The following is a 12,965-nucleotide window of genomic DNA, read 5'->3' as shown; positions in this document are numbered from 1 at the left end:
CCAATTCATTTATTAGGCTATGAAAACAGTCTGGCTAAAATATCCACTTCCCCTTTGGCCTGGGGTTTCTTGGCCTAGGTGTTGTCCATCTCATCCCTTTTCCACGTGCGGGCTTTCCAGAGCTGCCTGCTTCCTCACAGGGTGTGACCATTACAGACGGTGCTCTTTATTAGCTCAGAAATCATTGAGACTACTTAGAGAATGAAGAATTTCCTAGCGTAATCAAATTCATAGAGACAGAAGGTGGAATGACAGAAAGTAGAATGGTGGTGGCTAGGGGCTGCAGGAAGGGGGGAATGGGGAGTTGTTTCATGGGTATGGAGTTTCAGTTTTGCAAACTGAAAGCATTCTGGAGATCGTTTGCCCAACAAAGTGAATGTACTTAACACTACTGAACTGTATACTCAAAAATGGTTAAGATGGTAAATTTTACGTGATATGTGTTTTACTACCAAAAAAACCAACTTGACTTATACTTGGTTTGACACTGTTTTGGAAAATTTTCTGCAGCTCAAGCAGTTCTCATGGGGCATGTCAAGCGGTTATGTTAACAAACTGAAATGCAGAAGAGATCCTAAGGGTTCTGTGTGCTATGCCTCATGATGGAGATGGCAGGGGACTGAAAGGGTTTCTATTTGGGAAATAACTCCTTCCAACTGTATTGCCTTGGGGAGCAAGGCCCTTGACTAAACAAGCCGAAGTTTTCTCATCTGTACTTAGGAATAGGACACACCGATCTACCTACCTACCTACCTACCTTCCTTACTGGGCTGCTGTAAGGATCAGAGCTCATGCCCACGTATCCCTCAGCAGCATGCCTGTCCCACATACACGCATGGAGTGTGTGTGCTTAAGCCTTCTTAGTCAAGACAAATGTGAAGAATATGAGGACAGGACAAAGATGGAATGCTGCTCTCTCCATCTTCACATCTTTGAAGACAACTTTTCTTCTGTTTTGTTTCAGGGAGTACACAAGTATCAGTGGGTTTAAGTTATAGGGGGAGGACCTTTTGGCCTGGATTACTAATGGTCAAACAGCCTTCCTCAGGAAGGCAGTAAAGTCCCCATCTCCAGGAGGACTGAAGAGGCTGAGAGAGTCAGAGTGGTAGAGGAAGAATATTTGACAAGAGGTTGACCAAAAGATTTCAGGGTTGTTGCCTCGTATCTACGAAAGGCACGTTCCGATAATACTTAAAGATAAAAATCTTCTGAGAAATCAGTCTTTGGTCCCGACCCCAGGGGTGTATGGTGAATCTGCACTAACCCTGACTTCTCTCTTGGCAGGAGGGAGACCGCCTGAGTGATGAAGACTTATTCAAGTTTTTAGCTGACTACAAAAGATCTTCATCCCTACAGAGAAGAGTCAAGTCAGTTCCAGGTGTGGATGGCTTGTCTTTATCCTCTTTGTTGTGCCAAAGCCATTTATGATTAGACGCATTATTCATGTAACGCTGCAATTTTTTGTCAAGGGAGGTGTAGGATTTTGTATTAGGAGTTAAGGTCTGGGTTTTCTTGGCCAACCTGTTAATGTTTTCTATTTTTATTAAAGGACTGATTCTGGAAATAAACATCATGCTTTGTATTTGATTGCTCACTCAGAAAATCAGATAATTGTTTGAAGAGAGGAGCCTCTTATATCATAGTGTATGGAACTCTTAACATGAGAAAAAGTGAAGGTGCAATGCTTTGGTAGAAGGTGAGGGCGCACCCTCCTTATCCTCAGCTTAACAGCCCCTGAGGCACTTCTGCAGCCCCCTGGGGTACCAGGGAACCTAGTTTGAAAACCACCAATTTTTAGTGCTTGTAATGAGAGAAGTTACTGAACTATATACTTACGGCGTGGTAGTTCTGGAAGGGACTTTAAAGATCCTCTAATGTGTTCTTACTCATTTTACAGTTTCTTGCTTTTTAAGTTCTAGAAACTAAATCTCAAAAATTGTCATGATATGCTTTTTCTCAAACTATGGGAAATTAACTGGGTATTCCAAAGTGCTTATACTCACACAACTTATCCTCATTTCCATAAAAGAAATATAGTACAGCAGTCTTTCTTGACTCCCTCATATATAACATCTTTACTAAGACAGTCCTATTTTCTTTCTTTAGGCTTGCTCAAACTGGAGATTTCTCTGGCTCCAGAGATGACCAGTTGCTGTCTGACTCCTGAAATGCTGCCAGTGAGACCCTTTCCTGAAAACCGGGGACGCCCACACAAAGAGATTTTGGAATTTCCAATCCGAGAAGTGTATGTCCCTCATACTGTGTACAGGTAAGAAACAAAAGCTCTTGGGAAATTATTGAACCAAAAATTTGAGCCTTGTTTGGGTAATGCTTTCATCATCCTTTGACCTATTTTGCTACTTCCTAAGTTTTGGGGAAAATGAAATATGACGTTTACAAAACTATAATTACTTTTTAAGATCAATTTGTTCTCTCTTTTTTTTGTGGTACGCGAGCCTCTCACTATTGTGGCCTCTTCTGTTGCGGAGCACAGGCTCCGGACGCGCAGGCTCAGCGACCGTGGCTCACGGGACCAGCCGCTCCGCGGCATGTGGGATCCTCCCAGACCGGGGCACGAGCCCGCGTCCCCTGCATCGGCAGGCGGACTCTCAACCACTGCGCCACCAGGGAAGCCCTTAAGATCAATTTTTAAAGATGATTTATCTCATTTTTTCACAAGAAAATGTTACTTCAGTCAAAACTGGAATGTAGAATTATAGTGGACATATTCCTTCTAGAAACAAAAAAATCCTCCTAGTCATTACCTTGGTTTTCCTATGGGCAGAAGGACATATTAGGGAAAGAGCAATGACTAAAAGTGTTCTGGTTGTCTAAAAGACAGGTTTTTAGCTCAAGACCAGCTCTGTCAATAGAATTTAGAGGAATGAAAGAAATGTTCTGTATGTGTGCTGCCCAATAAAATAGACACTAGCCACATGTGGCCCTTCAGCCTTTGAAAAGTGGCTAGTACAGTGTAGGGACTGAAATTTTCATTTTATTTAACTTTAATTAATTTGAATTCAAATTCAGGTAGCTCTATGTGGCTGGTGGCTACCATATTGGCTAGCATGGAACTATACAGTAAAGACCTAAAAGGTTAGGTTGCCTCAGTTTCTTGGAGGTCCTTTGCATGGGGGCTCAGAGGGAGCTTGTCAACATCCGCCTGCTGAAAGCACTGCTGATCATATACTTTTATTTTTTATTTTGAGAAGATTTTTTTTAATGCAGAGAAGAAAGTTATAATAAGCACCTTTTCTCCAGCATCTAGAAATGACATTTTGTTGTTGTGTGTGTGTGTATATATAAATATATATATATATATATATATATATATACACACACACAAACAATCATACTGGTTAAGTTGAAGTCTCCTTTATCCCCAGTCTCCAATTACAGACCCCTACCCTGCCTCTCACATCACATTGTCATGAACTTACATAGTTCCTTTCTATTTTCCGTGGTTTTACACACACACACACACACACACAGAGTCATGTATTATGAATCTGTGAACACTGAATGGTATTATTTTTATATTCATTTAAAATGTATGTAAATGGATTCATACTCTATGTATTATACTGTACTACTGTACTTTTCATCCAACAGTATGATTTTTTTCTTTTTTGTTTGAGTATTATTGTGGACTCATGAATTTTATTGAGTCAGTGTGTTACACTCAGTAGCAGTCATTATTCTTTTTTAGTTACTCAGATTTTCACAAATGTAACCAATGGGAATTCCTTAATAGCTTGTATTTTAGAAATATTGATTTATATAGAGCTTTGTCATTCTTTTAAACTACTATTTAGTGTTCCTTTCTGTGAAGAGGCCATATTTTATTTATTTCCTATTTTTCTATTGATAGATATTTATATTTTTTCAATGTTGGGCTTTTATAAACACTGTGCAGTGAGAATTTTTGTCTTTGTCTCTCTGTGCACATATGTGAAAGTTTCCCTAAGCAATATGCCTAGAAATAAAATTATTGGGTCACAGTGATATATATTTTCAGTTTTATTTATACCACCACTTATTTCCAAAATTGTGTCAGTTTGCAGTCCTTCCAGCAGTGTAAGAGAGTTCTGATTCCCCCAGATCCTCACTCATACTTTCCATTGTGATGTCTGGGTATGTGGGACTGAAATGCAAAGAATTTCAGAACTCACCTAATCTAAGTACCTCTACCCCTCACGTTTTCAGATGTATAAAATTGAGACCCAGACAGGATAAGTGAGTGGTTTGTTGATGTCAAAACTGGCAGTGGGTAAAACAACAAGGTTTTACTGTGTAGCACAGGGAACTATATTCAATATCTTGTAATAAACTATAATGGAAAAGAATCATAGAAAAAGAATGTAGAATCTAAAAAATGGGAACTTATTTACAAAACAGAAGTGGAGTCACAGATGTAGAAAACAAACTTATGGTTAACCAGAGGATTGGGGGAAGGGATAAATCTGGAGATTGGGGTTGACATATACACACTACTATATGTAAAATAGATAACTAATAGGAGCCTACTGTATAGCACAGTAAACTCTAATCAATACTCTGTAATGGCCTATATGGGAAAAGAATCTTAAAAAAAGAGTGGATCTATGTGTATGTATAACTGATTCAGTTTGCCGTACATCGGAAACTAACACACTGTAAATCAACTATACTCCAATAAATATTTAAAAAGAAAAAAGTATATAGATATATATACATGTATATATGTATAACCGAATCACTTTGCTGTATACCTGAAACTAACACAATATTGTAAATCAACTATACTTCAATTTTTAAAAATGGCAGTGAGAATTACAACCAACCATTCATACAGTTAGAAGTGCACCTCTTCCTTTCAAAATTGAAGTACACATGCATTTCCCCCATTCAATCCTTTCTGAAGCAGTTCTTGGTTTTCTCTTCTCATTCCTAAATACAAAGTCAGCCAGGTCTCCCTCCTAGATAAGTAAGCATTCCTAGGATGCAGTAGTTTCCATTCTCCATTCCCTAGAGGGAGATGAAGACATGAAACTGTTTGCTTATGGATGCTGTATATCTTTTTAGAAACCCTATCCTATAATTGGAAAAAAGAATGCTCTTGGTATTGGAATAAACTTGCACCAAATGCATTCTATAGTTATTCAACTTCCCCTAGCTTTTAATCACCCATGGGAGGCATTTACAACTCTCTCTACTCCTTGCTGCAAACATTATCCCTTAATTACATCACAGCGGGACTCAATGCGTTAGTGCACCTACTGGTTCAGAAATGTAGGAGTGCTGAGGAGGACAAGTTTGAACAGATTACTATGGACCCAACTTGGCATCTTGAGAAACAGACCCACAAGTGCAAAGTGAATATTCTTTAGCTGTTCTGTACACTGTGGAAATGCCAAGGCCACCCCATTAAAAATCAGGTCTCTTAGGAATGATAGAAGACAATACTTCCCTCCAGCTTTGACCTTCTGTCTTCTCTTGGCTCCCAGGCCACCATATTTTATAGCTTGTTTAAGGGAGGAGAGTTGTGGTGAACTTGGTTCAGAATCTTACTATGTGAAAATGTCAAGGAATTGAGAGAACATTTTGTCTAAATTTCTCATGCTGTTGTTAAATTTTCAAGTGTTTTGTCTCCAGGCCTCACATGCTTTGTAGTGGTTTTGATTAGGTTGGTCTGGACAGTAACCCAGTCCTAGACTAATTCTCCCCTTTTCTCCACCACCACTCCCATTTCGCAAAACGGAAGTAGAAGACTCAAGTCAGGTCCGAACCCCAGGTCAAATTGGGAAGCTGACTCAGTTTACCCTTGGTGACCTCATCTTCTCATTTTTGTCAAAACTTGTAACCTCTTGACTTTTCTGTCCTCTCCTCTCCAAATCAAAGTCTCCTTTCAAGCAAAGGTCTCTAAACCTCTTTACATTATGGTACCAATAACAGGTGAGGTCTAAAGTCTTATCTCTCCCAAGAATATTATTTCAGTAGGGACAGCAGTTCCTGTTTCTTTTAGAAAAGTTTTCCTTTGACTGAGTTGAATTCTGGACATCATTCTCAGGGTTTGGCATGTAGGGTAACTTTTCACGTTGACCTTGCTATTTCCATGTCTCTAATTCTGGCTGTATCCCTTTAAGGAAATCAAATAAATGAAAATTAAGATTTACAGAGCAGATAAATTTAGGGATAATTCTTTGCTTGATAGCAGACTCACCTCATAAATTTGAAATATGGCTTGACGTAATAAATTGATCTACCTGGAACTTGTGGAGAACATATCTATTGGGCCAAGCAAGGAATACCTACAGTGACAAAGCCAGGGTTCAGATTTCCAATTTGTGTATCTTTCACATAAACTTCAGAGCTCCCTTGAGTGGAGGGAACTATTACATGGACGAATGGCAGGTGTTTTCTGGCCTTGAGTGTCAGTTGTGGCCATTGTCATGCTTTACAGGATTGTCATATGGGTGGGGTTTCAGTTTAATACCATATGAATAGCACTCAGGTTCTTCACCTCTCTTAAAGAGCAGCTGCTGTGGAGCCTCAGATCAAATTGGCCTGGGATAGGCTGAGCTGCCTTCCTGCCCTCAGTCTCTCCGTCCTCCGATCTCTTCAGGTGCCTCCTTTGACAGCCTTGCCCCTTCAGGTGCCCTCAGTTGGGGTCACTGTGTTGCCCACAGGGGCACCATTCATACTCTGTTCTCTGTGGATGCTGCCTGATGCCTCTACCTTAATTCAGCTCACTTTGAGGAGTGATCTAGATCGGTTATAAAAGAACTGGGCCTGGCTGAGGAAGTATCCCCATGAACCCATGAGAGTGTTGGTCACTCATAAGACAAACACTCACTTTGAGGGAAGAGACGAACTTCTAGAGCCAGAAGTACTCATTCTAGGAATGGCGAGCATCTCCCCAACCAGGGGCTTGGGTCTCTGCAGTGCTGTTGGCAGCCTCTGTGTGTGAGAGGCAGGGGGTCAGACAAGTACACCGAAGCAGACCCAGGCAAGAGCTATTTCAAAATCACAAGCAGGAGGACGGTCATTCCGAAAGCGGAGCAGAACAGCTGGAAAAATTAGGTCGATAAACAGGATTATCCGACTCTGAGTATGGCATTCTTTTCTCCATGCCCAGATTAAAAAAATACTGGTTGTTAGCCCAAGAACACGTTTGAACCAACTCCTGGCTGATTTTCCATGTGGCCCAGCAGCTGGTAATGGAGACTCCAGCTGCCTTCTGGTGGAGGCAGAATGAAAACAATGCGGCCTGGGGCCAAGGCCCAGCGAGACCTTTAAGGGCGTTTTATCCTGTGGCAGTTACTGGAGTTTGCCCGGAGATCACAGGCGCTGAGGTTGTAATGAGCTTGTTAAGCTCCTTGCCGTCCCTGTAACTGGTGATTACATTAGAGAGATCCACATAAAGTGCGTTTTCATCTCTCATCCCAGCCCCCAATAGCCTCTGAGGTCGTTTTATCCAATTATCAGCCTCGCTGTGGACGACTGTGCTTGCCGTGAACAAGCATATCACTTAGAACATGATTTCTTTGATGGATAATTAGCTGTTTTCAGGCTGCCTCCTATTTAGCTGAAGGTTCTCAGACCAGAAGTCTGCATTCTGGTCTGACAGGGAGGTGCCTTTCGTATCACAATAGCGTTTTGAGGAACACTGCCGGGCTTGCATCCTACAGGGGCAGAAAGCACGGCACAGGATAAATGTGCAAGCTGGTCTTGAATGACTGTCTGGAAGTTATAATTTAGTGAATAGCATTTCTAAGGAATAAACCAGAAATAATTCTGGGTGACGTGTTTAGGAAGGAGTCAGGGCATGGAGAATGGAAGGTATCCTTGAGAGGAACTTTCTTTTGTCCAATCTGAGCCCAGTTGTCTCTCCATCCAGAGTGGATCTGTTCAGTGTTGGGGGTGGGATGGGGGAGGGGAAGAAGGGTAGTGTGCCTCAGAGTTCATTGCAGAGCTTTGTAAAAATGCAAGGGTCCAGTCCTACCTGGAGACTCCCATTCAGGAGGCCTGGGGTAGGGTCTTAAGGGTACAACACGCTTCTTTGAGGATCAAAGCCTCTCCCTCCCTTTCCTGGTCCCTCTTAATGAGTTCCTCTACTCATTGGAGTTATCCAAAGTCCACAGTGACGCAAGCCACGGGAAACTCAGGGGAAAGAGCCTTGCGACTTAATCCCTCTGACCTGGAAAGCAATCCTATCGTATGCCAGGATACCAGGTGAAATGGATACGGCGAAGAGCAAGTATTCAATACTTGTCTATCAGGAATCTACAACACCCAGAAAACTTGTCCATGTGAGGATGATGTTTTTTTAATGGCGTAATGCTCCTCAATGCTGTTAGTACTCCAGGCTTATTGCTAATTAATGGTCAGTAGTTTATGATGTGATTGACCCTGGTCTAAATCACCACAAACAATGCCTTACTTAAATAACTATTCCAAATAATAACTCCCCATTCTTATTTGTTTCTTTGGTTGTTTGAATTTTATTTATTTTGGAATAGGTATCCTATTCTAATATTTCAATATTTTAAAAGTACGTAAGTGCACGGTAAAAATTCTCTCTACCATGCCTCACTTCCAACTGTAGATTCCCTTCCTTGGAGACAGTCTTAAAATATATATATATTTACACACACACACACACACACACACACACACACACACACACACATACATACATGTATTTTATTTTCTTCATTTTATTCTACAAATATTGAGTGCCTGCAACATGCCAGGCCCTTTTCTAGACACTGGAGAAATACTAGTGAACAAAACAGATGAAAGTCATGTATATTTCACAGCTCAATCCTATTTTTGACAATTGGAAACAGCCATTTTTTTCAGTTTCTTGTTTATCCTTCCAGAAATAAACTATGTTTGTACAAACCAGTACAACCTTGCACTCTTCCTTTCAGAGTGCAAGTACAGCATAATCCTCACACCGTTCTGCACTTTGATTTCTCACTGAACACTATGTTATGGAGAGCATTTCTATATGAATACAGAGTGGCCTCGTGCTTTCTTACACCTGCACTGAATCTCATTATATGGCTGTATCATAATTCATTTAACCCCAGACTAATGAGCATCTAAGATGTTGCCAATCTTTTAACATTACAAAGGATGTGAAAATGAAGAATCTTATATAACCTTTCACACATGTACAAGCATGTGGTATAAATTCCTACTTTTCACCCTTTAAAGGAGTGTTTAAATAACTGTTGTAAGTATAAGACAGCCCTGAAGCTCAGTCATTGGTCTTCCTAGACTCAGTGAGCAGTTGTTTGTGGAACATGAAGCTTATTATAAACAAACACTTTATTTAGGAATAGCAATGACAGCCCAGGCAAAATCTAATCATTTAAATTGGCTGAGTAATGGAGACAAAGGCAAAGTGAATTCCTGGTGCCAAAATCACCCAGATAATGAAGCTCCTGTACTTGACTTTGCTCTGGCAAGTTGGCCTCAATAATAAATCAGGAACACAATCCTCACTTTCCTCCAAAATTCAGTCATCCTTCCTCTTTTTAGAAGAATGAAAAAACTCAGGAGGGAACGAGTTACCTAAGATTTCTTAGCAGCAAGGGCAGGTTTTGCGAAGCTCCCCTTCCAGTACAACATTTAGCCACTTGAGGGCACAATTTGCTCATTTTCTAGATTCAGAAGCAGCTAGGTACCTTTCCATTTCTAAGCAGATAGAGTCGTGATTTATTAAAGGCAAACATGCATTGTAATTTTTTGGCCTTGAAGTGCAGGACCAAGAAAAACTGAGAAAGTATTCCAGTGTCCCAAGAGCTCACTGTTGGCACTTTTTGCAAAGGATTTTCTTTTACCCTGTCAGCTTCTGCCTTCTTTCATCAGTTAAGTCAGGAACTTAGAAATCTGTCACTTTGTTGAAAGATGTGGTGGAGAGGAGGATGGAGAAATGTATCCTGTGGTCTAGAGAGACAGCAAAATCTCGTTTTGGGGGTGTATTGCTCACTATACATTTTTACACATTCACCAAACCTGCCTCAAATACAAAAGTAAAAGAATGTGGTTTGGCAGTAATGAAATAGTGTTAAGGAGGTTCTGTGTACATTAAGTACAAGTCACAACCCCTCACTAGTCTGTATTTTATACTCATTCCCTTTGAGTCCATCATGCTTTAGTGTTACTGCCTGTAAACAACCGTCCTAACCAAAAATCCTGCTCTGTCCACATATTGGGGGTGAATGTCATTTTTTTCCCCAGAGATCCTTTACGTAGATTTCAGCAGTAAGGTTCGTGAAGCATCCTGTTTTTACATGGGGTGGGACTGTAAGGTTGGTGGGGGCAGAAGCAACAGAGAAATGGTAATGAAAATGCGGCAAATCTGGGCCTGCATTTGATGATGATGAATAGTTTGCCTAGATTAGAAGGAGCTTCCTAACATTCAAAAAGCCTTCTTTCTTTGACTTCTCTACTTCTGTTAGTTTTTTAAATTGTTATTTTAAAATTAGTTCTTTGAAGTGGCTTTGTCTTCTGATGAGATATCCTTCGGGGAATTGTTCCCTCTTATTTCTTTGAACATTTAGGGGGAAAAATATCTTCTCTGCTTTTTAGCTTCTCATTCTTTGTTCTGACTTTACTGTATACTTTAAAGATCCAGTCTTCCCATGAAGTGTTTGGCCATCTCTAAAGGAGAGGTGTTTTAATAACTCTCCAGTAATGGGTGTCCTGTGGTTTTAAGGACTCAGATACGCTGCGCTTTGCCCCTCTCTGCTGAAGTCAGAATGCCCTGGGTCGAAATATTAGGTGCTGTGTCAGTCTTCCCAGGGCAAAAGTGGGTTTTGGGGTGAGGACAATGCAGGCTAGCCCAACAGCACAAAGTAAAATAGAACTAGGAGTGTGGGGGGTGGGGGGACTGAGGTTTGACTCAGTGTAAGAAGGTAATTTTTAAAAAGCCATGGCTTATCAGTCACATATCATGTACCTTTTATAATTAAAAAATGAATTTCATTTATCCACTGGCCTAAACTATAACTTGCCAAACTGTGCTGTTCCACCTCACTTGTTTAATGTTCTTTGTTTGACAACCTTCAAAATGTAAGCTGAGGGCTTCCCTGGTGGCGCAGTGGTTGAGAGTCCGCCTGCCGATGCGGGGGACACGGGTTCGTGCCCCGGTCCGGGAAGATCCCACATGCCGCGGAGCAGTGGGCCCGTGAGCCATGGCCGCTGAGCCTGCGCGTCCGGAGCCTGTGCTCCACAACGGAAGAGGCCACAACAGTGAGAGGCCCGCGTACCGCAAAAAAAAAAAGAAATGTAAACTGAGATCCATGCAGTGGTTCAGAAATAGAAATATTACAGTTTAATAAAGATAAAAGTAGAGGAGCTCAATTTAATGGCTCATTTTGATGATTTAAAAGAGATTTCATGCCTAGACTAATAATTATATATTTAGCAATAAGAACATCTCAAAGCCCATTTCTCATCTTTTCCTGGAGTTACATTTTTTTATTTATTAATTTATTTAAAGGGAATACACTTTTTTATTGAAGTATAGGTGATTTACATATTATATTAGTTTCAGGCTCTGGGCACAAGAGTCCAGAGAGAGATACACTTCTTTTATATGCTCTCTAATGTCTTCTCCCAGAGTTGAGTTGAAACGAAACCAACTCTAGCACGAAAATCCAAAATCCCTATCCCAGCCAGCAGCCAACAAAGAGCTGCCTCTTTGTGTTTCTAGGTCAGGGAGAAGTAAAGTCCATAGCAATGACTGTTACTCAACCTTCCAAATGGTCTGGGGATGGCACAGACCCTTGTCGACTTGTCACTCTGGTGTGAGTGTGGGCAGCGAGAACTCTTCCTTCTCCTCCTTCCTCACCCTCTGTCATAGAGCAGGATACCTGTCCTTTGTTTGTTTTTTTGTTTTTGGCCAACGTTACAGCACCCAGGATCTTAGTTCCCCGACCAGGGATTGAACCCACGCCCCCTGCAGTGGAAGCACAGAGTCCTAACCACTGGACCACCAGGGAAGTCCCAGATACCTGTCCTTTGAAAATCTCACCAACTGAGCAATACTTGTCACCCTATGAATAAAGTTCGTGCAATCACCTAACGTATTTTTGAGCCCCGATCGTGTGCCAGGCACAATGCTTGGTGCTGAGAGAGACAAAGAGGAGGAATGCCTCTCCTTGGAGGTAAACCCCAGTCTCCTGGAGACACTAGAACCCCTCACAATCACACTGATCTACAGAAAGACACGCATGCAACTTTGTCCTGCAGTCACTTGAGATCTTTGCAGGTTCTCCTGCCTCCAAAACCCAGACAAGCCTTCTCTCTCACCAAGTACCCAAAGCAGGCATATGTTTCTAGAAGTTGTTGGGGACATCTGAACAATTTATTTCTTAGTAGGCCTGCTGTTTCCTCCAATTCCAATATTTTCTTCCCCAACCCGAACCAAGACATCTGCCAATATTAAAATCATCAGGAATGTTAAAGCAAGCATTTTAATCAATAGTATTGATTTATTCATTGGCTGTTTTTTGTTTTTTGTTTTTTTTAATGGGTAGGGGACTAGTAAAAGTTCTGCCTCAAACCCAAAGAAAAAAGTCAGCTTCAGCAACAGCAAAACTTGGAAATTTTCTGGTATGTGTATGAGTTTTTGTCAGCTGGCAGATTTGTTTTAGGAAACTATTTGCAAAGCCTGGAAAAAATGTGCTCCCTCCGTCTCTCAAAAGAACATGCAGGTTGGTTCGTGTTAGTCCTTCACGTGACAATTCTGCCTGGTGGCCTTTTGAAAAACGTTGCCCAGATTTGGCATCAAAATGGTGTCTTTAAACTTGAATTTTAGGTCTTTCACAAAACCAAATATTTTTGAAATGTTTGAATATTTACCAAGCATATGTTTGGCAAAGCCAAATATGTTGAAATTGTTGTTTTGTTTGGGGGAAACTTTCATTAAAAATTTGATGTTTTAAGGGAGGAAGAAGGTATTTGTG

At 41.0% G+C, this 12,965-nt stretch overlaps 1 protein-coding gene across 2 annotated transcripts in view; it reads left to right on the top strand.

Annotated features, from left to right (window-relative positions):
* The window catches only part of DOCK8 (dedicator of cytokinesis 8), a 222,374-nt gene that overhangs the window by 109,098 nt on the left and 100,311 nt on the right, over positions 1-12,965 (top strand). For both annotated transcript variants that reach the window (XM_004276426.4, XM_033440226.2), the window contains 2 exons: positions 1,285-1,378; positions 2,107-2,269. In XM_004276426.4, the coding sequence (XP_004276474.1) occupies positions 1,285-1,378; positions 2,107-2,269 (257 nt within the window). The remainder of the gene's footprint in view (positions 1-1,284; positions 1,379-2,106; positions 2,270-12,965) is intronic.

The sequence above is a fragment of the Orcinus orca genome, chromosome 6 (genome assembly GCF_937001465.1).
Source record: "Orcinus orca chromosome 6, mOrcOrc1.1, whole genome shotgun sequence".
In the NCBI taxonomy this organism is placed as follows: domain Eukaryota; kingdom Metazoa; phylum Chordata; class Mammalia; order Artiodactyla; family Delphinidae; genus Orcinus; species Orcinus orca.
The sequence above is the reverse complement of the archived record's forward strand: the minus strand, read 5'-3'. Positions and strand labels throughout refer to the sequence as shown.